Raw genomic sequence first — 25,970 nt, 5'->3', positions numbered from 1 at the left:
GGGAGGAGCGGAAGATGGAGTGACCGAGGGCTGCTGCAGATGCCTGCCTGACGAGGAAGAACACGGCAGAGGGGCAGCACCCTTTCCCCGTAGGACTCAGGCCGCCCTGGTTTGTGNGGGAGGAGCGGAAGATGGAGTGACCGAGGGCTGCTGCAGATGCCTGCCTGACGAGGAAGAACACGGCAGAGGGGCAGCACCCTTTCCCCGTAGGACTCAGGCCGCCCTGGTTTGTGGACAGCATAGGGTGGCCCGCCTCGTGTCTGGGGACAGGGTGTCGCAGGAGGCGCTCAGCAGCGGAAAGGTGGGTTTTGGAGTTGGGATGGAACTGCAGGCTCTAATTGAAAGTCCAAGACTCCCTCCAGGACCCTAGGATGGCCCCGCTCCCCCCATGGTCCCCTCAGCCTCCTCATTTGTCAGAGGGAACAATGGTACCCATCAGCTCTTGCTTTGCTTCAGATCACCTACCACCACCTGTTTCATAAATGAAATGCTAGATTAAAACAGTGCTTTGTGAGCCAGGAGGCACTGGCAGAATTGTTTAAAGCAGCTCAAAACTGGTTAGTGACTTTAGGCAAGTCCTTTCCCTCTCTACGCCTCAGTTTGCAAATCCGTAAGGTAGGTAACACTTATGTTCCCTCCAGATCTAACATTCTATAACTTTATAACTTTATGAAGACTCCACTCAAAATTCACATCCGTATTCTCAGTAGAAGCATGAAGCCTGACGCAGAATAAGTCTCAGTGAATGTTGGTTGAACTGAACTGAAAAAATAACAATCCTTGGGGCACCCGGATAGCTCAATTGGTTAAGTGTCCAACTTCGGCTCAGGTCATGACCTCATGGTTCATGAGTTCGAGCCCCACATCAGGCTCTATGCTGACAGCTCAGATCCTGGAGCCTGCTACGAATTCTGTCTCCCTTTGTTGCTGCCCTTCCCCAGCTTGCGCTTGGCCTCTCTCTCTCTCAAAAATAAACATTAAAAAAACTACACACAATTCTCTATTACGCCTAACAGACACATTCATTTTCCCAAACGTCCTTCAGGCTGAAGGTTGGCTTCCTTCTTTTTAACAGCAAGGTTGGATCTCACAGTCCAAACGCTGAAGGAGGGCTGGGTAGCCTTCACACTTCATCCCATCAGGCCACCTCCCTCACATACTTGTCCAAATACAGGGGGGCACCTGGGTGGCTCAGTTCATTGAGCGTCTGGAACCTGGTTTCAGCTCAGGTCATGATATTGGGCCCTGCGTCAGGCTCTGTGCTGAGTGTGGAGCCTGCTTGGGTTTCTCTATCCCTCTCCCTTTGCCCCTCCTCTGCTCTCTCACACGTGCTCACTCTCTCTAAAATTAAAACAATTTTTTAAAGTTTTTTAAATAAAAAAACAAGGAAGTGTGAAACCAATAGCTCTTTGCTTGCTTGTTTTGAATTTCGCTGGCCTGAGACCACACGTGGGACCCTTTGAGGCACAGACCACCCCTGATGCCCATCCAAGGCCGGCCCTCCAGACCAGGGCAGCGGGGGTGGGGCCGCCAGGGCAGCGTGCAAGAATTCCAAGTGGGATGAACCTGACGTGTTCTGACTCTTCTTCACCACTAGCTTTAAAATGAACCCAACTGCATGTCCCAGCAGCAAGAAGGCCGCATCCCCTTCAAAGTCGTGTTGCTGAGAGTTTGGGTGGGTGACAGGGCTGTTCTAGGCCCAGCGTTGCACCTAATGGACAATGTCAGGGAAGGCAGTTAACTTTCCCTTCTGAGCCTCAGCTTTCCCATCTGTACAAAAGAGCACTAAGCCCACCTGAAAGAACTGAAAGCACGGATTCAAACAGATACTTGCACACCCATGTTGATGGCAGCACTAGTCACGATGGCCAGAAGGTGGCCACAACCCAAATGTGCATCCAGAGATGAATGAATTACATGTGTATATATATACACACATGTATACACACACATATATTCACATATAATGAAATATTATTCAGCCATAAAAAGGAAGGAATCTGGACACTTGCTACAACATGGATGAACCTTGAAGACATTATGCTGAGTGAAATAAGCCAGACACAAAAGGTCAAAAACTGTACAATTTCACTTATAGGAGGTCAGAGTCAGACACATTGAGGTAGAAACAGAACAGAGGTTACCAGGGGCTGGGGGAGAAGGGGGAGTTATTGTTTTATCAGTACTTATTTGGGGTGATCAACAGGCTCTGGAAATGGATAGTGGTGATGGTCACACAGTATCAGGAATGTACTTGATGCCACTGAATCGTAGCCTTGAAAACTGTTAAAACGGTACATGTCATACACTTGGCCACAATTTATTAAAATCTCTACAAGAAAGAAAGAGCACTGGGCCCAGTGCCCCTCTCTGCATTCCGGCCCCCACCCCCGCTCCTGGGCTGGAGAAGGGGGTCAGACAGGGCACAGGAGAGGAGATCCCAGCCCCAGACTGCCCACTGGTACCTTGGCTCTCATAGTAGACGATGCCTGCAAAGTGGTTGATCCCAAATTGCGTCTCATGGTTGTTCTTGGGGGGGATGTAGTTCGAGTTCAACTTGTGCTGGGAGTTCAATTTATGCAACATGGTGGTGTCTGTGCCCTGGGGGGTCGAGGGCTGTGGTCAGCCCACCTGCCCCCGCCCCACCCGCTCCCTGGTCCTTTGGCCTTTGCACCCCCTCTTCTGTCTTTCCCAGGAGTGCCCTCCCTTTATTGATACCCCACATAGGAACTCTCTGGGCCTCCATTTCCCCATCTGCTAAGTGGGTGGATTGGAACTATAGTCCAGTTTAGAATATCGATTGCCCACAATGAAAATCATGGGAGCAGTCCCCAACCTTGCCCCCCACCCCGAGACACATTCCATGTGTGGAGCACCTATTCTGTGCCAGCTGTATGCTTAGATCTTCATTGTTTGGTCCAGGACCCTGTGGACCATAGGTGATCCCCAGATGTCAGGCGAATGCACCTGCATCGGCCTCAGAGGCACCCTGAGAGGCAGTCCCATTTCACAGATGAGGAAAGTGGAGGCTGGGAGTGTGAGGGGATGTTTTGCCCAGGCCCCACCAGGGGCAGGCCCACCTTGGGGAACTTGCTCTCCTCGTCGATAAGGGAGATGATGTTCATGGGCTTATTGGCGATCATGTCCAGTGCGTCCTGGTTGTCGGTGAACTCAATGTGCAGCCAGTCGATGCTCTCCAGGTCGTACTCCTCCTGCTCCAGCTTGAACACGTGGCGCACAAAGAACTGCTGCAGGTGCTCATTGGCGAAGTTGATGCAGAGCTGCTCGAAGCTGCAGGGCGCAGGGGGCGCAGGTGAGGGGCTGGCCCGGCCTGGGCCCCGTGTACAGCACACCTTTGGGCGCGCTGTGTTCCCATCACGGGCTCTCCAGCCTCCGAGGTGGGCGGCATTGTCAAGTCCTCCCCAACCCGGAGGTGGAGAAGGGGACACTGAGTCAGAAGAGAGAGCTATCAGATGGGCACCAAATCCTTAGAAGGGGAAGTAGGAGGGGAAGTGGGAGGGGGAGAGTCAAAGCTCTGGCTGGGGGCAGGGGGGTGGGTGGGAAGAGGGATCCCAAGCTATCAGGGGAGGTGGGAAGGCGGGCTGATGAGATTCAGGAAGCAGCCTNAGAGTCAAAACACTGGGTGGGGGCAGGGGGGTGGGTGGGAAGAGGGATCCCAAGCTATCAGGGGAGGTGGGAAGGCGGGCTGATGAGATTCAGGAAGCAGCCTCCTGAGGTTTGAAGACCGAGACGGGGGTGCCTGGGTGGCTCAGTCGGTTAAGCGTCCAGCTTCGGCTCAGGTCATGATCTCACAGTTTGTGGGTTTGAGTCCCATGTCAGGCTCTGTGCTGACAGCTCAGAGCCTGGAGCCTGTTTCAGATTCAGTGTCTCCCTCTCTCTCTGACCCTCCCCTGCTCATGCTGTCTCTCTCTCTCTCTCTCTCAGAAATAAATTAAAAACATTAAAAAAAAATTAAAGACCGAGATGGGACACCTGGTATGTCCGTGCTGTGGAAGAAAATCTCCACAGAGCAGAGCCCCTCATGGTACCTGTTCACAGCAAAGTTCTCGAACCCAAAGATGTCCAGGAGGCCGATGGAGCGGCGAGAGCTCTTCACTTCCTGGGAGGGGGGCTTGTAAATTGCTGCATTGATCTTGTCCACTATCCACACGAAGAGCCGCCCGTAGATGCCCTGAGAGGGGCTGGGTCAGCCGCTGTGCCCAGCACGCCGCCCCCCTCACCCCCAGGACGGGCCAGACCAGGCTCCCAGGCTGCCATGGCCTTGCTCAGCCCCTTCCATGCTATTTGAACTCCCCTCGCCTTTACTCAAGCTGTTCCCTCTGCCCTGGATCACCCTTTCCTGCTAGAACATTCCTACTCCTTCTCAAAGCTCTGCCAAGCCCTCCCTAACCTTGAAGTTTGGGAAGAAGCCCTCCTTGGGGCTCCTACCTCTCCATCCATGTCTGTTTCCCTAACAGCACAGAACTTGGTGCAAGACGGGGGCCCAATGGCTGGCAATCGGTACTGTGGAAACGGGAAGGATGGGAGTCCCTGTCCACCCGACCCAGTCCATCTTCAGTGTCTTCTTTGGAACACCAGAGAGGCTATCCTCTGGGCTGGGAATAGCACAGCAGACCAAGTGCCCAAAGAATATGACCCAGTCTGAGGCCCATGGGGCTGGCGAGCAGAGCAGGCCAGGGGTGGAGGACTAGAGGAGACCAGAACTGGGAGGACTCCCAAGGAGCACGGTAGTCAACCCCGTGTAGGATGAACAGAGCTCAGAAGGCAGACTCTTGCTCGGGCCCCCCACAGAGCCAGTGGGCAGAACCCAGACCCAAGAGCAGGTGGGGGTCGAGGCCCAGATGTCCTTCTGGCTCCCTGGACTACTCAACTCCTGCCCGTATCAACAGCCTAACTCCCTGAGGGGCGGCGCAGGCCGGTGCCATCCCACAAAGGGCCCACCTTGACGAAGGCGTCGCGCACATCCAGCGCCTGCTCCCTGCTGAGCGGGGTGGACACCGTCTCCCCGCGGGTGATGAGGGTGCGGCTGGTCAGGCAGTTCATCAGGTCTGGGGGGTTCACCTGGCGGGGCAACATGCGGGCGTTCGCCCAGCCACCTGCAGCCCATGCCTCCCTCCCCCCACACCAGAGAACTCCCCGCCCTTGCCCAGCCAGGCCTTGCTCAATCCATCCCCTCCACTAGAAGGCCTTCCCCACAGCCAGATCCGCCCCAACCATCAAATCCCACCCGGACACCGCCTGGAAGGTCTGCTCTCTCCTTGCCAGCCCCCTGGCGACCCTCCGCACGTTACCTGGCCCTCTCAGGACGGGCTCAGACCCTGGCTTTATCCCTCCCAGTTTCCCAACCCAGGGCAGAGCCCGTAAGCCTCTGCTAAGACACCAACAGACTGACTCAGCCCAGGCCCCCGTGCCCTGCCCCATCCCCAGGGCCAGTGGGGCCAGGCAGCGAGGCTCCTGGGCGCTGGGGCCCACCTCCCCCCGAGCGCCGTGCCCAGCACGGACCCTACCTACACACACAGGGGCTCCGTACTGAACTTCCAAACCCTCCAAGGCAGACGGCCCCAGCTTCCAGGTTCCCACATCCCCAGCCCCCTGAGCCTGAGTCAAAACTGCCCCACTGAGAGAAAGAGAAGCAGCCCTGGGGACAGAAGACCAGACACTGACCTCCAGCAGGGTCGCGGCTGCAGCCAGGGATGGGGAGAAGAGGACCTCGCAGGCGTCCAGGTTTTCGAACGTGCGGGCTGTCGGCAGCAAGGGGGCGCGAGTCAGGCGAAGGAGGGAGGGCGGGCGTGGGGCACAGGGCGGGTGTGGGGGACAGGGCGGGCTAGGAGGGCCAGGCTCTCAGGAGCCCACCCTGTCCGCAGAGGCCGTCAGCACTGTGATTAAGTGCTTCTCTGGGTCAGTGTATGTTCAATGAATGTCCTCACCGTGAGCTACGGGCACCCTGAGGGTGGGAACTGCATATGCCCAGCACTGGGCACCATGCCTGGCACCCAAGCAGAGACACGGACAGTCGTGCCCCCTCCCCAGATGCCCAGAGCGCGCAGCAGCAGCCCTGGCTCCTAAGAAACAGGGTGAGCACCTGCTGGGACAGACACTGAGCCACAATCCCCCACAGACGGCTAGGTGTGGAGCTGCCCTTGGGCCTGGTGCGGGGGTGGGGTGGGGGTGCACCATCGGGCCCCTCACCCTCATACTGCAGGTTGCCCAGGTGCAGGATGGCCGCCAGGAGCTTCGAGATCTCCCAGTTCTCCGTGTCCGTGAACATGAGCACCTTCATGGCCGAGCGGATGTTGGCGTACTCCTGGCTGTCCTCCCGGCCCTCGCACGTTATGCAGTTACCCTGGTCGGAGGGGGAGGGGTACAGGAGGGCATCGGCAAGGCCACAGGGCCCCCCCGAGAGGCAGTGCCTAGGATGGAGGGCCCCCTCTGGCAGGCCAAGCCAGTGTGGGGTGCCAGGCAGCCACCTGGCTTCATGAGCACCATGATCTCTCCAGGAAGTCTAGAAAGCGCCCAACTAGGGCTTTTTCAGAACATGCCTCCCACCTCTAGGGACCCTGGATGCCCCTTCTTCCCAAGAGTGAGAGGACTGTCCCATCCCCTTGCCCAGCGGCTGTCACAGCACCAAGGCCCTACCATGCTCTCCCCCGCCCCGCCCCCACAGCGGACACTCACCCTGGGGACCTTGATCCCTCACCAGGAGCAGCCTGGTGCGGGAGAAGGAGGAGGTCACTGCAGATTGCTGGGCACCTACAGGACTCTGCCCCGTGGTGTGTGCCCAGGAGGCGTGTGTGTGTGTCCGTGTGGTTTCCCATCCAGCTACAGCCAGTGTCTGGGAGACCTGTCACACCTACAGCATGCACACTCCTTTGTCGTCCCACGTCCCTCATTTGAGTCCACGTGGCCTGGCCCAGCCAAGCCATGGGTCTCCCGGGGCTAAGGAAGCTGCTACCCCCCGAGCCTGCTGTGTACACACACACACACACCCCCAACTGACGCCGGGGGACGGCCATGGCCCTGGGGCCCACTTCTCCTTGGTGGCCCGACAGCAGCAAGAGGCTGGCACCGGGGCTCTGTGACCCGTGAGCCCTTGAGGCTGAACAGCCTGTGCCCTACAATCCGGGGTCCCAGCAGAGGTCCCGGTCTTCACGTCCCCAAAGACAGAACTAACACAGCACGCGTGTGCAGGCAGGTCTGTGCACGTGTACATGCAGGCCTGTGTGTGTCTATGCGTCCCTGGGCCCAGGAGATCCATGCATATTTAGGAATGTGTAGACCTGTGATGATAGTTCATCTAGATGCACGTGCAGCTGGGAAACTGCCCAAGTGCAGGGCAGGCCTTGCAGCATATACAAGCCCAGGGGCAGGTCAGGGGACAAGGGGAAAGGCCCCGCAGAGGATCCCGCCCTCCGCCCGCCAGGCCTGGAGCTGGGGAGGGGCCAAATGGGCTGCCCCGAGCTTGCTGGGCCAGGGGTCTCCCTCCCTGGAGCCCCCCATAAACCTTACCATGGCCAAGTAGTTATAGTCCGAGGCCTGGCCCAGGCCCAGCTTCTTCTTCTGATCCGCACTCATGCCCTCTAGCATGCAGTAGAACACGTGGTAATTTCTTTCATCGGGAGCCTGAAAACAGGGTACCAGGTGTTGGGGGGCAGGAGGTGGCCTCAGAAACCAGACGATCAAGACAAGAACATGGTTTACTATTTTAACGAGTGACTTTCACCAAAAAGCCCCCACGGGTAGGTTTCATGGTGGGAATTCAGGCCCTAAGGCAAGCAGGCAGCCGCATAGTACCCCCACCCACCCCTGAGGCCCGGGGTCGTGCAGGTCAGCTCTGCCCCCCGGGCTCGGGCCCACCTGGCGGCAGACACGTGACTTCTCCAGCAGGTACTGCTCGATCTTGGCGCCCTCGATGGCCCCTCGCTTGTTGAAGTGGATATCGATGTATTTCCCAAAGCGGCTTGAGTTGTCGTTGCGGATGGTCTTGGCGTTCCCAAATGCTTCGGGGCGGGGAGAGGGTCACGGGCGAGGTCAGCACCCACCCAGCCACCCAGCCCCACGCTGGGAGCCCTGGCCCTACCTTCCAGGATGGGGGTGGCTTCCAGCACCTGCTGCTCAATCCACGAGTGCTGCCCACTGATGGCCGCCAGAAACTGCAGGATCAGCTTCGTGCTCTCCGTCTTCCCTGCCCCAGACTCCCCGCTGCAGGGGAGACCCAGGGAGGGGCAGACCCGTCACAGCCCGCGCTGGCCCTCTCCTACGGGCCCTCGGCCCCAGGCTGCTTCCCCCGCCCGATCTGTAAAGTAGGCTGGCAATGTGGACCTTTCAGGGATGGGGAAAGGCTACAGGAGCTCAGCGCTCTGCCACAGTCAAAGCTACTTTCCTTCCCCTTCGTTTAGACACAGACACCCCTCCGTCCATACCTGCCATAGAGCATGGCATATATTGATGCTGGACCAATGCTTTGTCCTATTACCCTCTGCCCAAGAGAGAATAGGAGCCTGAAATTGCACATTGAAAATAACTTAACAGGAGCCAGTAATAAACAAGGGTGGCCTCAAATGCTAACAAGAACTTTGGCAGCATTAATAGAAATATAAGGCCTGAGAAAGGGGAGGTGATTCTCTATATTATGAGGCATTAACAGGAGCACACAAAGCTGGAGCTCCAGTCTGGTGCTGGGCTGCCCACCTGATGATACAGCACTGGTCACGGCTGTTGCGTTTCATGTTGAAGTAGCAATTGTCGGCGATGGCAAAGATGTGGGGGGGCATCTCCCCAATCTTCTTGTTGGTGTACTGGCGGATGTGCTCTGGTGAGTAGATGGACAGCAGCTGGTAGGGGTTCACAGCCACCAGAATGGAGCCTGTGTACGTCTGTGGGCAAAATGGGACAGAGAACATGCCAATTCCCTGTGTGGGAGCCTCTGCCTCTACAAAGTTCTCAGGCTCTGCCCTGCTCCATTCCTCTGGAACGGACTGCACTGACTTTGGAGTCACACGGACCTGGGGTCAGAATCCAGCCTCTCTGGGAGCTGAGAGTGGGGCCGTCAAACAAGCGTCGGGTCTAGGCTGGAGTAGGTGCTCAGCGAGGCGTGATGAAGGGAGGAAAGAAGGGGGGAGAAAGGGAGGGTCCCTAAGCCTCCATTTCCGTGATCTTTATCTGTAAAATGGGCATAGTGGAACTGTTTACAAAGACTAGCAGGGGGTGTACTTTAAACGTCACAGCACACTGTAGGCATTACTCAAATACTGGTCCCCACTCCTGCCTCCAAGCTCTGTATCCCGAAGGTTTGGAGTAACGTTCATAAACCAGACCGTTCCAGAGCAGAGGCTAGGCTGGTCTGGGGGGAGTGGAGCCAAACCCTAACACGCTGAAGGGCCTGGGGGTGGTTCAGGGGCTGGATAGGCCCCTGTCTCTGCAGCACTGCCCCGGGTCAGAGGGGCCCCTGTGTTCTGGGGGACAGGACACCCAGCCACCCTGGCCAGCACGGGCGCAGGGCCTGGTGCACCTCAGACAAACTCCCAGGGGTCTTCCTCTCCTCGGGCTCCTCTGTCGGTGCACAAACTGGCCACCCGTGCACAAGATTTCCTGCTGTGAGCCCGGGGCCCTGCCACACAGGTGACAACACGACCTGGGCCTCCTGCCACCAGGGGTTACTGCACCTTCCACCTGCCCCTCCCCACCCAGCTTGAAAAGGTCAGGGTCAGGCTCAGCCTACGATCGGTGATGGAAATACTGACACCTGGGCCTGGAGAGACCGAAGAAAGAGGAGACCACCAAGAGGAAGTGACAGTGCAGTCGGATACCTCCCGCCAAGGGTGTAGTGCGTCACCCTGCAGCCACAGCCCAAGGTAGCCATGCGGGGCAGGAGCTGCTGCCAGCACCACAGTCCAGGGGAAGTGCCCAAACCAGGGCCGGTGTGGCCATGCGAAGCAGGGGGCAGCCCAGCCCTGGGTCCCGGCCCCGCCTCTGCCCGCCCCGGGCCAGGAGAACTGGTCACTTAGCGCCCTTCTCTGGGCCCTGGGGGATGCTCCCTGCCAGTGGGCTCTGCCTCCATGCAGACCACGCCAGGAGCAGCGGAGCCTGGCCGTGCCGACCCCCCACCCTCCCCTGCACTGTGTGCAAGAGTCCGAGCAGGCAGGACAAGGAGGGGTGGGGACGCAGGCTAGGGGGACTGGCCAGGCCAAGCACGTAGGGAGAGCCAGAGCCAGCTCTGTGCCACACTCACCCGCCCTCCACAGTTGGTCTGAGGTTGGAAAGCGGGGAACGGGAGACAAGGCAGCTGGTCAGCGGGGAACAGGGAAATGAGGGCATTCTCCCCCAAGAACACCCCACATAGCCCAGGGCTGGGCTAACTTCTTACATCAGAACCCACGAACCTCCAACCTCGGGGCACCTCAGCCCCATCACCTACAGCTCGGCCCTGCCTGGCTATGGGAGCCAGCTGACCACCTGTCCCTAGGCAGGGGAGTCAGCCACAGAGAACATCTCTTCGGCACATCGCTTTGCTTCTCTACACCTCAGTTTGCTCATCTGTAAAAAGGGGGTGGTTAACACCTACCTCCCAGGGCTGTGGAGCAACTGAAGGGCATACATAGCCCGTGATGTGTGCCTGCTTACGGAGTAGCTGTCCTTAAGTGCCACCTTCTTCTTGATACTTCCTTCATAACGTGGCACTGAGGGAGACGGCTGGGTGGCTCAGTTGGTTAAGCATCTGCCTTTGGCTTGGGTCATGATCTCATGGTTTGTGAGTTCCAGCCCACATCAGGCTCGGGGCTGACAGCTCAGAGCCTGGAGCCTGCTTCAGTTTCTGTGTCTCCTTCTCTGTCTGCCCCTGCCCTGCTCATGCTCGGTCTCTCTCTCTCTTAAAAATAAACATTAAAAAAAATTTTTTTTAAATAACCTGACACCAAACCAGCTGGTCTGTAATGGCCATGTGGCAGGAGGCTGGCTCCATGCAGCCGTTCAAGGACCCCTCACTGAGACACGTGGCGGGGCCAGGGGGGAGGGCTGACAACACCCTGGGGGCCAGGGAGGGAAAGCTAGGGCCTGTGGGAAGCCACAGATATCTCTGGTGGGGAAGGTGGGGGTGTAGGGAGAGGGGGAGTGAGGGCTGGTCAGTGGGAATCAGGCACAGAGGCGTGAAAGGGCATGGCATTTGGAAGGGATGTTGGAGGAAGGTCATCTTGGCTGCTGTGGGAGGATGAATGGCCGCCCCCCGAGGCTGGAGGTAGAGACACCAACACAGATCTAATGAGCTAGTCAATAGGGGCAGCCAGAGCCAGGCAGAGGTGGCCCTGGGAGAGGCTCAGTGACCAAGTGCAGGGCCAGCCAGTGTCAGAGAGGACATGCAGATGCACAACAAGAAGCCTTCCTGTGGCAGGGCTTGAACCCTCTTCTCCCCTGCACGGCTTCAGGGCCCTCCCTGCTCAGCCCAGAGGGCCCTCCGGAGCAGCAGGCCCCAACCCCCACCTCCTCCTGGACATCCCCCCTTCCATCCACACCCCTGCCCGGACTGGACCTCACCCTCCCCTCCAACCCTGCTCCCTGAGCCAGCCCAACACGGCCAACAGAGCGCCACCGTCCTTCACCCGGGGAAGGACCTGGGAGGCCCTTCATCACCTCCCTCTCCTTCATACCAGCCCATCTCTCTCTCCAATGGCATGGCCACCCCCTAGCCCTGGCCACCATGGGCTCCCAACAGACCGCTGCACCGCTGCAGGCGCCTCCCCCCTGGGTTCCCAGCTTCCACACCGCCCCCACCCCTCACAATCTACCCTCTACTCTGAGCCAGAGCAGCTTTTAAAAATGTGACTGTGTCATCCTGCTGCTGAAAACCCTCAGGCAATGTCCCATGGCTACAGGACGCAAGACACCAGAGCCCTGGCCCTCACCAGCAGCACCCCACGCCCAGGATGCTCCCTCCATGTTAAACCTTCAGCTAAAAGCACCAAACCCCATCCCCTGCCCACCACTGCCGCCCCCCAACCCCAGCTAATTCCTTCAGGTCCAAGCTGAGATGATACCCCTACAGGCAAACTCCTATGTGATGTGCATGGTCCCCATCACCTGGGCCACCTGACTCCTCTGTAATTCCGGTTCAAGGTCTCTGCCCTCTAACCTCACTGTCCCTTCTACTCAGGCCCAGCGCCGTGCATTAACTGTGGCCCACAGGAGAGCGGGGAAGGGAGCTGAGGAGACAGCCTGTCAGCAACTCTCAGGCAGCCCTGCCTACAGCAACAGGAAGAACGGCCCCAGGATGCGGCTCATGGAAAAAAAGCACAGAACAGTGTAGAGAGCAATGTTACTATCTGTGTAGAAAAAAATTAGAAATTTTATATATAATTTCATATCCTATTTGATATAGATCATAGATGCAGTCTTTGCCTCGGAGGACAGACAAGAAATTAGCCATGGTTTTCTCTGTGGCAGGAGGAAAACTTTCCAATTAATGGAAATGTGCCCATTTCAAAATAGCTAATAGAATCGAGGCCTCTTCTGTCAGTGAGGGGGACCCTCCCCGAAAGAAGGGCAATGACACAAAAGTGACAGCCGGACCCCTGTTGGGTCCAGGACGTTACCACTGTCCCTCCATTGCTGCCTGTGCTCCTTAGAAGGCCAGGGTGAGGGGTTAGACAGCCCTTTCCAGAGGGGAAAGCTGAGCCCCTGGGAAGCAGAGGGACTTCAAGATCACTTCAAGAGAAGCAGGGGGCCAAATAAAGGGGGGTTTCTGTCATAGAAGCCCAGGCCTCGCCTCCCCACCTGGGCTTGGCCAAACCCCAGGACTGTGAGGGGGCAGAGGCGGAGTAAAGAAGGAAGGGGCCTGGCCACCTCTGGCACAGAGACCCAGGTCCGCTCTGCCCCTGTCTGTCCCCCAAGGCTCTCAGCACTGCTCCCTGAGACCCTCTGGCCTCTCTCTCCAAGGGTCCGTGGTGAGCAGGGGTTAATGCCCAGCTGCCCAGCACAGGCCTCCTGCTCAAGCCTCCGGGAAGAAAACCTGTCTTTGGGGCCATAGAGAGGGGAAGAGATAAGGACTATTCCCAAGCCAAGGACACAGCACACGTGGTCCCTAGGGCCCCCAAGTCCCCACGCAGAGTTCTGGGAACCTCTCTGGAACCAGAGACACACTCCAGGAGATGTCACAGGAATGGGTCCACCTCCTCCAGGAAGCTCTCAGGCCTTCCAGCCCTGGAGCCTCTCAGCAGGCCATGGAGACCAAGACACATCCCCGGCACACGCACCCTCCCAGAGTCACAGAGGTGCTCACCCAGAAAGTCTCCCCATCATGTCAAAGGAAAGGCTGGGACCAGAGAGGAGCAGGGACTCCCCAAAGGCCAAGACTTGGACCCTGGCCTCCAGCCGCTATTTAGCATCAGGGAGCCCTGAATTCCCACCCACCCTGCCACTTGCTCCCTGTGGGACCCAGGGGGTGCTAGGTGTCCTCTGAGGGTCCTCCCCCGATTGGGGGCGTCCAGAGCTGATCTGTGGCCCTGGGGTGCTGTCCCTCGGGCTCTTAGGGGCAGGCTAGCTGGACTGGGCATGCTCAAGGCAGACAGGGACAGAGCATCACCCAGCCCAGGGCTGTGGTAATCTGAGGAAATCCTGGGTACATGGGGCTGTGCCCAGGGTAACCCAAGCCATGAAGTGACCAGGGGTTGCCATGGTTAGGGACAGGTATGGTTTCTGGGTGGGACAATGGCCCGGTTGCTTCTTCAGAGTTCTTGTTCTACCCCATCTACCCAGTCACAGAATCAGAGAGTCAGCAAGTTGAAACCCTGTACTGGGCAGTCGTTGAACATGGCTCCCCCGGCCAACAAGCACCCGGAATCTTAGGCCGGGGACCCTCCGGGTACCATATTTTGAAGGCAGCTTAGGCACTGCATTGCAACACGGTGTCCCGCCCCCTCCCCTGCCTCGTCTCCCTCACCCCGAGACCACCAGAGAGGTAACTAGTGAGAACTCCTAATGAGGAAAATGGTATAGACCTTAGAACTTTCTAGAGAATCCATAAACTTCTGGGATTCTTTTCTTTGGTCCCCTTCTCAGGCTACATAAATCAGGGACATAAAACTGATTTCTCTGCTAGCTGCCAGCTAGTCTATCCCCCCNTTATAAATCTTGTGTTTGCCTTTGCTCTTTGCTCTTTGATTCAGTCCACCAGCTGTCTCTCACATGTGAGGAAACAGGGTGCCCTCAAGAATCACTAAACTGTGCAAAATAACCAACAGCGTGCCTCTAAGTTATTCTTAGACATGGTCTGTGGGGTCTCCCACCTGCCCCAGCTCCTCCATGTGAAGGGGCCCTCGGCCTCCTTCTGGCAGGAAACTGGGTCAGGACATCAGCTTTGGCAGTGGCCTTCCTGTCCCCATTTACCCCCGGCCCCAAGTGTTAGACTCCACCCAGCCCCAGGAGAGCAGCCACAGAGAGCCCTAGGATTCCTGGAGGGTATCTCTGGCCTGGGATGGAGTTCTAGAGAAATGCTGCTGTCTGGATGCTGCTGCTCATGGCTAGAAGTGCCGTCTGTGCCCTGCCCTGACTCTGGGGGAGGGAAAGGGTGACAGGGGCTTTATCAGTGCTAAGGGGCTCCTTGTAAAAGCCACTTGTTATGCTTACTCAGGGGAAGAATGTCAAGGGCCTCAGCGCAGGGGCAGGGCGAGGGGAACTGAAGTGGCAGAGGGTCCCAAAGTGGGGAGGGAAGCAGAGGGCTCCCCTGGAAGCTGAGTGGCCACAATTCCAGGGCTTCTGAGAGGATGTATCTCTGACCTGGACACAGCTTTTTGCCGTGATTGCTCAAGGACAGCTTCCGGGTTCCCAGCCCTGTCTCCCAGGCTCCAGCTCGTCTTCACAGTCCTGACAACCTGAGCGACCCTGAGTGGCTCACTCACCAGGCTCAGTCCTATCCCAAGCAGCACCCCTTCCTGAATGCCACACCACCTACCTCTGGGAGCCCCGCCTCTCTCCCTGAGCTGAGAACGAGGCCGCCTCGCTCCCCTACAGGCCTGCTCTGTCTGCACTTTTCTCCACACCTAGCACCACACATGTCCCCCAAGCATGCCCCTTATAGCAGCCTGCCTGGGGCCTGGGGACCCGCCTGGGGGCCGGGGGGAGGGGGATGCTCTATCTTACCCTCTCCTTTTTGTGACACAGCCCTGGTTTCTCTCACGGGGAGCTGCTGGAGGGAGGGGCTGGGTCAGAGACATGCAGCGACCGCAGCACACAGCTCTGGGCCTGGTGAAACCTCCTGGAGACTTAGTTTCCCGGGCTAGAAAATGGCAGCAGTTTTCAGAGTGTGGTCCAGAAACCTCTGAGGGTCCAGAGATCTCTGAAAATCTGTAAGTTCTTTTCTACCTCCGTATCTGTGCGGCCAGCTTTTCCTCGTGCACTTCAACCAAACATCACATCAGACTGGATGTGAAGCAGATATGGGAATTAGTTGTCTTCTATTAAGCCAGACATTAAAGATAGTTGAAAAAATGTACAAAATAATACCACTCTCCTCACTACTTTTGGGGGGGTATATATACAGTTAGTTTTCATAAAATGTTTTCCTATAATAGATTTTTATGGTTATTTTTTAATGCATTACTATATTTGTGAAATTTCTCAGTTTCAAGTTCTAATATAGTAAATATCAGTAAAGTCTATGTTAACAAACGCTCTTGGGAGTCCTCAATAATTTTAAGAGCATAAAAGATTCCCAAAGCCAAAAAGTGTGAGAGCCTCTAGACAATAATCTCCATGGGCCCTTCGTGTTCTGATGGCCTCTGAACCCACCTCTTGGGATCAAACTCAGTCTGGGCTGAGCGACTGAGTGAGACTATTTGTCCTGTTTAGTTTCAAGGTGAAAGAATGTGGAGTGTGTGTATGGGTGGTTCTTACATCAAGGTTTTGCAGGGCCAAGGAGCATGTTCCCTCATCTATCCCCTTCTGAGGATACAGACTCTGGGCCCATCCTATCTTGACCTTGAGGACCAGTGGCAGGCCCCACCCTCATAGCAAAAGCAGAGGGGACAGCAGTTCCCCATCTCGGGGCAAAGCATGGAAGCCACTCACAGGCCGGCTCAGGTCTCCCAATGGTTTCAAAGCCCAGGGAGACACACGAACCCATGGTATATGCCGCTCCCTTCCCCCAACCGCAGACCACAGAAGCTTCAGCCCCAAAGAAAGGATGGTTCAGAACCAACGGCTGGATGTGTAGATGGTTCAGAACCAACATGGATGGACCTTGAGGGTGTAATGCTGAGCGAAANAGAACCAACGGCTGGGGACAGAGGAGTCCCTGGCGGCCTCTCGGAGACCCGACCTGGCCAGGAGAGGTGGGCGGGGCAGCACTCACATAGATGAGATGGTCCCGATAGCGGATGAGCAGGTTGCGCAGAATGCCTGCCTCATTGAGGTCTCCCAGGCGGATCATGTCCTCCACGCCGTGGACCGACGTGGGGTGCATGGGCTTGATGTGCGTGGCTTTCTGCGGGGAGATCCAGTGCTCCTGTGGGGAGGCATGGTGGCTACTGTCAGGTGGCTCTTCTGGGACCCAGGCTGTGCTCTGCTGGGCCAGGGACCCAGGAGGGGCAGGAATCTTGGGTCGGCCTGGTCCTCTCCCCTGGACAAACACTATCATTATCAGGTTTGAGTTTAGGAGGATGGTACCGCTCACCCCCACACTCTTTGAACCGCTCCTCTTCCCCTTAGGGAACTCTCTCTACAGACCTAAAAGATAGATAGTGCAGGGACTTTGGCCCCACTTAGGATTCTCATAAAGGGAATTAGTCCCTCCCCTCTCCCCCCGCCCCCCCACCAGCCCAGTCTCTTTGCAGGATGAAGTGGGAAATGTAATCGCTGGAATTAGACTCGTTTCAAATTACACAAAAAGCAATTTCAGATAGTGCCAAGAATAAATCAACAGGCCTATGGGATAGAGATAAGGGAGAGACTACCTTAGGGTGGTCAGGAACTACCTCTCCAAGGAGGTGACATTTGAGCCGAGATCTGAATGATGAGAAAGAGCCCCCTGAAGATGTGGGGAGAGGGCGTTCCAGGCCCAGGGAACAGCAAAAGCAAAGCCCCTGAGGCTGACGAAGGCAGGGCTGTAGCAGTGGAGACCGGAGAAGTGGGTCTGTTTGGGATATAGCTCACAAGGCTCATGGATGAATGTGAAGCAGGGGTGAATTTTCAGTGTGTGTGAGCTGATGCAGAAACTAGGATACCGGTTGCCCTGTGGCTCTCCCTGTGCTCCCCTGTAATATCTTCTCCTGGGGAGGTGGGGCTTCCGATGGTCCATCTGGGCAATAGCATTGGCAGCTTCAACAAACCCGCAGCTCCTTCCTTCCTTCCACGAGGTGGTCTCCAGCACTTTCTCCTCACAACCCTAGCATCTCAAGGAGGGGAGAGTTTGAACTGTGCCCTGGGCTGTGGCTGCAGCCTGAGTGAGCCCCGCAGCCCTCTGGGGGCCCCTCCCTATTCCCAAATGCCAGAACCCGGGGACCTTCAGGAGCTTGACTTTTGGGAACAGGGGAGGAGGAGACCCCTCCGCCACCACCCAGCCCAGGCCCTCAGACTTGGCAAGTGGGTGTGGTGCACACATGTTCTCTCATACCCCCTTCTGCTCTGGAGGGCCCTCTGGGATAACCAACCCCAACGGCTAGTCACTAGCGGGAACCTGGGGCCTCAGCCCTTCATCCTGTCCCATCCCCGATCCAACTGGTCACCGTCCTACTCACTCAACCCTCTGAAGGGCGGCTGTTGAGTGAGCAGTGCCTTCCTCGCCCACCTCAAGCCCCTCCACAATCCAGACGGCCATCTCTTCCCCGGGCCTTGCCACCCTCCACCTCACCCCCAGCTNTGGGTGTGGTGCACACATGTTCTCTCATACCCCCTTCTGCTCTGGAGGGCCCTCTGGGATAACCAACCCCAACGGCTAGTCACTAGCGGGAACCTGGGGCCTTAGCCCCTCATCCTGTCCCATCCCCTATCCAACTGGTCACCGTCCTACTCACTCAACCCTCTGAAGGGCGGCTGTTGAGTGAGCAGTGCCTTCCTCGCCCACCTCAAGCCCCTCCACAATCCAGACGGCCATCTCTTCCCCGGGCCTTGCCACCCTCCACCTCACCCCCAGCTCTGCCCTGCAATCCTGCATCCCCCTGGGGGTTTCCTCAAGCACCTGTCTGAGCCCATCACTCTGGGGCTTGGAGCCCTTCCCTGCTCCCCCACACCCTTCAGCCTGGCATTTAAGGGTAGACATGGGGACTGTGGGCCTCTGCTCCAGCACCCCACTGTCGTTCCAAGCCAGAGAAGGTTGGTCACCACTTCCCCAAATGCCTCTGTGGCCTTGTTCATGCTGTTCCCCTTACTGCCTTTCCACCCTGCCTTGGAGGCCCCACTCAAAGTTTTCCCAGCTCCTAAAGCCTTTGCTGCCAACGCTGCCCACTGTCACACGCTCCACTGTGCCTGTCCCCTCGCCTCCACCACGGTCCACGTCAGGGCCCCCTCCGGGCTCTCACGTTGCCTGGGACCCCCACCGCGACGCTGTGGTCCCACTGGGCTGCCGTTGTCTCAATGCAGTCCTGACCTCCCAACGTGCCCAGAGACTGGGGGCTCGTGGAGGTCAGGCTCCGTGTCTTCCGTATCCTGGGTCCACAGTGCCTCATACGGGGGCCAGACACAAATGATGTGGCAGGGAATCTGGGGGACACATGGATAACTGGTGATTACTGGACCAGTTCTAAATTAGGAGCAGGAATCCTGGGGGGGTGCCTAGGGGGCTCAGTCAGTTAAGCGTCTGACTGTGGCTCAGGTCATGATCTCACGGTTCATGGGTTCGAACCCAGTGTCAGGCTCTGTGCTGACAGTTTGGAGCCTGCAGCCTGCTTCGGATTCTGTGTCTCTCTCTGCCCCTCCCCCACTTGTGCTCTGCCTCTGTCTCTCAAAACTAAATAAGTGTAAAAAAAAATTAAAAAAAGAAGCAGGAATCCTAGTCAGGGAGAGACCCTACCAGTCCCTTATTCCCCCCCTCTCGCCTCACCTGAGAACACAGGGTCAGAGTTGGAAGGTGGCCTGCACAAGGCCCTCAGAGGGATGAGGGGCAGGGCTAGCCATAGCCCACGACTCCGACTGCCCTGGCATTTCCGGGCACCTCCTGGGCCAGAAACAGTTCCATCCAGGTCAGGCCCTCACGGCCCTCCCCGAGGCATGAATGGGCCGGATGGGGAGATCGAAGAACCCGCCTGGACTTTCCAGTCCTGAGCGGAACATTCCTCTCTCCCATTTTATCCTGTTTCTTGATACAAGCTGATCCAGTTGGAAAATTCCCTCTGCCTGGTCCCTGCCCACTGACTCTGATGCAGGCCAGAGCGGGGAGGATGCCTGGGCAGGCTGTCTGCCTCCCCCGCTTGACCCCAGCCTCTGGCCCCCATCATCTGAACCCCAATGGTTCACACAGAGGTAAGAGGCAGTGCAGCCACCATGTGACCCTGTAAGCCCTGTGCACGCCACTTGGATTTCCTCAGCCTCCATGACCTCATCTATGAAATGGGAGTTGGAATAACAGTCCCTCCTTCTTGGGGACGTTGGGGGAGTTAATTGATACACTAAAGGTCAACTTTTATTTTACTCCCACCGTGTCTAAAAAGTGCTGCTGCCTGGTAATTAAGTGCTCAATCAGGACTGGGTATTATTTACTCTAATGCTTTCTGGTTTGACAGAGGAGATCTATGTTCTCCTTTGTTCCTCATCACATCCCGTAACAGAATTACCAGCCCCATTTAATAGTGAGGAGTCACACTCAAGTGATAAAGTGGCTTGCGCAGTTCAACGGCAGAACTGAGCCTCTCCCCAGCCCTTTCCCGCACGAGGGGGACTCTCAACTGAGGTCAGTACCCCTCAGGTCAATGTCCACAGGCACCTGTAACACAGACCAAAGTGTAACCAGGGCACGAACTGAGACCTGGCCCTGAAGGAATGAGAGAGAGAGAGAGGGAGAGAGAGAGAGAGAGAGAGAATGAACATGGCCAATCCCAGGGACTGGGGACACATCTGGAGAAGAGCTGGCCTGGTACTGACTTTAGAAGGACGGGGACCACATGCTCTGTAGAGTAAAGAAAGAAGGGTGCATCTGGCAATGGGAACAGCTTTGGCAAAGGCAGAATGTTAGAATCTCAGTGAAGACTGGAACCATAAGCTTTCATTCATTCATTCATTCATTCATTCATTCATTTGTTCATTCAGAGAACCCTCTCCGGACAGATGTCTTGTGGGGTCTCAGGGGAACCAGATGTGATTTTGCCTGGTCCCTGCTGTCAGGTTAAGGGGATCTTAGAAGTCAGAGGGGTCAAGTCAGGGAAGTAGGAATGAGAGTGGGAAAGCCCCCGAAAGAAAAGGCCAGAAGCCCTGGGTCTAATGCCGTTGAGGCAAACCAGACGCCCTGACCTGCTCCCAGCCAGCCGGCCGGCCGGCCACATCCCTCCCTACCTGCAGCCCCCGCACTCGGGTCTTTAGTGGGAGCAGGTGGGAGGGGAGCTCTGGGATCCAGTGACATGGTTACGGGACACCATCTGACGTGCAACAGGACCCGGGTGAAATGTAAGCCTGCAGGCCCGGTGCCTGGGTCCCGCCCTGGGGGCTGCGGGCGCGTATGTGGGCCCTGCCAGTGCTGCAGCTGAACCTGCGCCCCCTTCTCTGGCTGAGACCTCACAGTGGCTTCCTCGAAGGCCCTAGAACCATAGCCACCAGAATGACGGTGCAGGCACTCTGGTTCTGAAGCCCAGGGACAAAGTGTGGTTTCACAGAGTCTGCGCCCTGGAGTCGCCACCGAGATATTGGGAGAGGAGATGCGTACATGGAGGCCAGAGGTCCTGGGTGCGAATTCCAGCATCACCACTTGCTAGCTGTGTGACCAGGCCTGGCGCTCCCTCTCTGCCGCGGTTTCCCCCTGGGGTAACACTGGCTGCCCTCCCTGCCTCTCACAGGTGCTGCGAGGACCCAAAGACAGAGCTTGGGCCAAAGGACTTTGCGTACCCCACGGGGGTGACCCTGAAGACCTGGAGGAACAGGGATGCGCCTGGCCCCTGTGTCCAGGACCTGGCCCCTGGCTCCTGAGCCCGCCCTTGCCCCCAGAAGAGCCTTCTGCTCCCTGTCCTGCACCCTCGTCTGCCCTCAGCATTCTAGGAACCCAAGACAGAAACTTGGTTCCAGCTCCATAGTCCCCAGCACCAGGCACAACCCAAATTACAGTGGGACTGAGCCTCCCTGGGTCCCTCATGTCCCTGCTAAGCTGGGACGCTGCTCTCAGTACCACATCCCCAAGCCACGTACACATGTGCTTCCCCCAGGGGCCCTCCTCCAGGCTACCTGCCTTCTCCAGCGCAGGGCCCCGACTTTATACTTTTCCATCCCTCCCCACTCCCACTCCCACTCCCCACAGAACCTGCACTCCTAGGTCCCTGTCCTTCAGGGCCACGAGAAGTAAAGGGTTAACCTGTTAGATGGACTCCCATGGCAGTGCCAAGGCAAACAATGAATTCCTAGGACGCCATAATCCAATAGAGCAAGACCATGGGCATTTTTAGACTGACGTCACTGAGGTGTTCTCTACATGGGATCCGACTTCTGAGTCAACAATCCAGTGACACAGCTATTATTGTCTCCATTTTACAGAGGGGGAAACCAAAGCTCGGAAGGGAAGGGGACTTGATGGAGGTTGCACAACTAATAAGCGGGCAGGATGGGATCTGAATCCAGTCTGTCTGACTCAGCACCCCTGTGGAGGCTCCAGCCTGGTACCACGCCCTGTCCCACCGCGCACACACGCGTGCCCTCCACACACCCATCTCTAACACTATGCAGAACAGACGGAGTGCTTATGGAAACAGAGCCAGCAGCCTGTGCAGAGGGGAGGCACTCTCTCACTGAGGCCGTGGGAAAGCTCCACGGACGAGGGGGTGCCTGAGAGGCAGGGGTAGGGTCACAGGTACTGCCTCCACCCCCTTGAGGTTACTACCTGGTCCCTGCCTGGCAGCCTGTGTCTTCCCGCAAGGGCAGGGGAGATAGGGGGCTACTCACATTGCCTTCATCGTCCACCACCTGGATCTGCCCAGAGTCACAGAGCTTCACCACGGCTCCGATGGGCACATCAAACTCCTGCCCAGATCTCAGGTCCATCCAGACATAGTCCCCCTGTGGGTGAGAGAGGCCAGGTGAGCAGGGAGGGGGATCCCGTGCCTCAGTCCTCCTACCCCCAGAGGCTCCCGTGCTAACCACAGGAGAGGGAAGGAAGGGGAGCTGGCACTTGCTGGGACCATTTGGTGCCAGGCCCCGGGCCAGGCACTGATGCAATGTCCTCAGTCCCTCCTCTGTAACAGCCATTACTGTCCCCATTTCACAGATAGGTAAGCAGAGGCTCAGAGAGGGGAAGTCAAGAGCACACAGCTGGACAGCTTCAAATCCAGAGCTGTCCAGCGCCTGGCTCTCCCCAAGGCTCTACAACCCCACACACGTACAGCAAATCTGTCGCAGCTCAGGCAGAAACACCAAGCCACCCAAACCACTTCCCTTCTGTCTTAAGGGAGGCATCCCCACAGGACACCCAAACAGTCTCCATCACCTCTGGGGTCAAGTCTCATAGTCACGGGTGTGGGTTTCCTCACAGTGACACTGCTCTGTGCTGGGCCCTGTGATATGAGTTCTACCACACCACCTCCCGGCTTGTGGGGGAGAGCCCTGACCTTGAGCGGGAGGGTGTCACACTGGTGTCCCCTGCCCTCACCACACACCCAGTGAAGGCACATGGAACCCAAACCTGAAACCCAGAGTCAGAGAAATGGATTTAGAACAACCGCTTTCAGCACTGATACATTCCACAAACATGTATTGAGCACCTACTGAATATAAGGCACTGATTGATCTAAATGCCAGGGATCCAGCAGTGACCACGGAGTCTACATTCCAGTTGGGAAGAGACAGAAAACAAACAATTGAGCAAATACGTTCACACAATTGATCACTGAAGACAGAGGGGAGGACAGTGAAGGGGCCAGGCACACCAATGGGCTGGGCGACGGCAGTCACAGAGGTGGGCAAGCTCCAGCACCATCGACTCTCACTGGCCTGCAGGTAAGAGTTTAGATTTTATTCTAATCCTAGTAAGAGGATTCCCCAGAAGCATGAGAGAACACGGACGTCTTGATAAAACTAACTCACCAAGCAGCAGTTAGAAATAGAACAGCTGATAAAACAGAGGGCAATGAACCTCACCCCTGGGAATGACCCAGCGGAAACCACGTGGGCTGAGAGTCGGAAACCTGGGTCCCAGGCTTCCCCAGGCTGGGCCGTGGACAAGTCGCTGACTGACTTGAGTCTCAGTTGCCACACGCCTCTGAGGGATGGGCTTAGTGAGTCTCAAGGCCAAGTCTGCACTGCTTCAGACTCCTACTGTTCGTTCCCATTGGAATCAACTCTTCCTTAGCCATGGCTGCCACTTCGTGGGAGGTTACACACACCCGAGGCAGGTTAGCTCCAAACCCCAGCTTTCTCCCAGAAAAAGGAGGAAACATTAGGCAGCCTCTGGAGAGGAGAACTCACTTGTGGGGTGTGAAGTGTGCCTGCCGGGGCTGCCTGCTTCCGTGAGGCGCCCCATGTCACCATGTCCCACACTCAAGATGTGCTTCCTGACACCCCCACCTACCCAAGCTCCCAGTTCCAGGCTGAGGACCGCCTGCCCCACCTGCTCACAGCGCTCATCTCCACCTGCCCGCTGCCCCTCCTACCTTCCCACCTGTCTGTCCAGACCCAGAGCAACTTGCAGCCCTTCCAACCCCTCTCCGCCTCCCCTCCTTTTTCCCTCTCCTCCTTCCCTCTCCTCCTCAATCCCCGAAGAGCGCATTCATTCATTCTGCATGTATTTATGGAGAGCCCACTGCAGGCTGGTCCCCTTCCAGCTCTGGGGACAGAGCCATGAACCGATTGGAAAGGCAGCGTGCCTCTAGCCGGCGGGGGAGGGGGGGGCGGGGACACGGGCAGGTCGCACAGGGCCCCATAACCATGGACAGGAATTGGACTTTCTTTTAAGTATGACAAAGAGCCCTTGAGGTTTTAAGCCAGAGGATGGCATGATGAATTTACATTTTCAAAACCTCACTCTGACTCCTGTGTGGAAAATGGAGGCGGCCCTCCAGGCCCCAGGGCCTCTGAGCTTGCCCCTCACAGCCAGCACCACACTGGGTGACCTCCATCTTCTGCACCACCTGCCATTAGCATGCGGCCCCCTGAGGAGTGGGCTGGGTCAGTCTTGTCTGTGACTCCCTAGAGTCAGAGTCCAACACAGAAAAAACAATTTGTCTCTCGACGGGAGTGAGAGAGTGTGTGTATGTAAGAGAGAAAGCATGTGACAGAGGGTGTGTGAGAACGAATGAAGAATGCACAGCATGAGTAAGAGAGAGACCAAGACAGACAGACAGATGCTAACTGCTGGTGGCCAGGCTGGCCAGGACTTTGCCCCAAGCTAGCTCACAGCACACCCACAATGGGCAAGTTCGAAGCAAGTTCGAAGCTTCCCTGTGATTATCTCATTGACAGCCCTCAGGCAGAGGATTCCAGCTCCTCAAAGAGGTCAAGAAGCTTGTCCAGGTTCACCCAGCTGTTTTGTAATAAAACCCAAAATGAAGCCCGAGTCTGACAAACTCCAAATCCAGTGCTCTTTTTTTTTTTTTTTAATTTTTTTAATGTTTTATTTATTTCTAGGAGAGAGAGAGCGTGAGCAGGGGAGGGTCAGAGAGAGAGGGAGTCACAGACTGAAACAGGCTCCAGGCTCTGAGCTGGCAGTCAGCACAGGGCCCGACGCGGGGCTCGAACCGATGAACCACGAGATCATGACCTAAGCGAAAGTCGGACGCTTAACCGACTAAGCCACCCAGGCGCCCCTCCAGTGCTCTTCCTGGGCAGCTCTCTGAGCCCAGTTCTGTGAGCAAAACAGTAAACACTGACAGGATCCCCGGCCTTAGATGGCTTGTGGGTCAAGGGGCAAGCTGGGAGATTCAGCCGAGGGCAGCTGGAGGGCAGGGGCCTCGCCCTACCCAGCACAGAGCCTGGCACACAGAAGACATGCCCACTCAGGGAACAGAGGATCAAAATAAAACACCTCCTGTGAGCGGGAAATGGGAGCCCAGAGAGGCTGAGTGGGGAGCTCAGGGCCTACAGGAAACAGAGGTGACTAGAACTCTCCTAACCAAGGACAGTCACAAGGAAGACAGTGGCTTAAGTTTCTCTTTCTCTGCTCTAGGTCTCAACTTGAGAGAAAAAGGCAAAAATGGCAGCCAACTGGCCTCAGGGAGAATTTCGAGGCCTGAGAACCTCTCTGAGGGGAGAATGGGGCACCGGAATGCACATGGGTTGTGTCTTCATTTTCCAGATGAGGAAACTGAGGCCCAAAGAGACAAAGGGATTTGGCTGCAGTCACTCATCAAATCTGACTGATAAAAACTGTGAGCATCTGCAGGGCAGAGCCTGAACCCCAAACGGGGTGGGTTGGGGGTCACTGGTCAGATGACGGAAGGGAGATGGAAAAGAACGGGAAACTTATTTGTGGGGCAGGAAGCAGGAGGAGAGGAAAGGGGCACCAGGCCCCGGGTCTCACGCCACCAGCCCTTCCTGTCCCCAGATTCCAGGCACTCACGCCTGCATCTGGTCCCACTCACCCCACTCCACTATGACGGGCGCCCCGCTAGACACTTCGCCTTGAACTAACATTCCCACTTGTGCTGTGACGTACGCCTCAGCATGGCTGTGTGACATGGGGCAAGTTCCAGCCTCCCTGCTGTCACCTGAGTGGCTAGAGCCCAGGGTCCCCTGGCCCCAGAGTGATGATTTCTGAGTGGAACACCCCCAGGGAAGCTGGACACGCCCACAGTGAACACACAGTTAAGAGATTTTGGCTCAGGTCCTAGTTCTGCCACGAATAC

General features: G+C 56.8%; 1 protein-coding gene across 2 annotated transcripts in view; it reads right to left on the bottom strand.

The window, feature by feature from the left end:
• The window catches only part of MYO7A (myosin VIIA), a 65,972-nt gene extending 43,784 nt beyond the window's left edge, over nucleotides 1-22,188 (bottom strand). For both annotated transcript variants that reach the window (XM_077767528.1, XM_077767529.1), the window contains exons 1-12: nucleotides 22,078-22,188; nucleotides 16,358-16,510; nucleotides 8,710-8,894; nucleotides 8,099-8,220; nucleotides 7,876-8,018; nucleotides 7,528-7,641; nucleotides 6,211-6,364; nucleotides 5,686-5,762; nucleotides 4,963-5,082; nucleotides 4,050-4,192; nucleotides 3,081-3,291; nucleotides 2,466-2,601 (exon numbers count right to left, since the gene is read on the bottom strand). In XM_077767528.1, coding sequence (XP_077623654.1) covers nucleotides 2,466-2,601; nucleotides 3,081-3,291; nucleotides 4,050-4,192; nucleotides 4,963-5,082; nucleotides 5,686-5,762; nucleotides 6,211-6,364; nucleotides 7,528-7,641; nucleotides 7,876-8,018; nucleotides 8,099-8,220; nucleotides 8,710-8,894; nucleotides 16,358-16,510; nucleotides 22,078-22,176 — 1,657 coding nt within the window. In that variant the 5' untranslated portion in view covers nucleotides 22,177-22,188. The remainder of the gene's footprint in view (nucleotides 1-2,465; nucleotides 2,602-3,080; nucleotides 3,292-4,049; nucleotides 4,193-4,962; nucleotides 5,083-5,685; nucleotides 5,763-6,210; nucleotides 6,365-7,527; nucleotides 7,642-7,875; nucleotides 8,019-8,098; nucleotides 8,221-8,709; nucleotides 8,895-16,357; nucleotides 16,511-22,077) is intronic.
• Between the last annotated feature and the right edge of the window lie 3,782 nt (nucleotides 22,189-25,970).

The sequence above is a fragment of the Crocuta crocuta genome, unplaced genomic scaffold, assembly GCF_008692635.1.
Source record: "Crocuta crocuta isolate KB4526 unplaced genomic scaffold, BGI_CrCroc_1.0 scaffold561, whole genome shotgun sequence".
Lineage (NCBI taxonomy): Eukaryota > Metazoa > Chordata > Mammalia > Carnivora > Hyaenidae > Crocuta > Crocuta crocuta.
The sequence above is the reverse complement of the archived record's forward strand: the minus strand, read 5'-3'. Positions and strand labels throughout refer to the sequence as shown.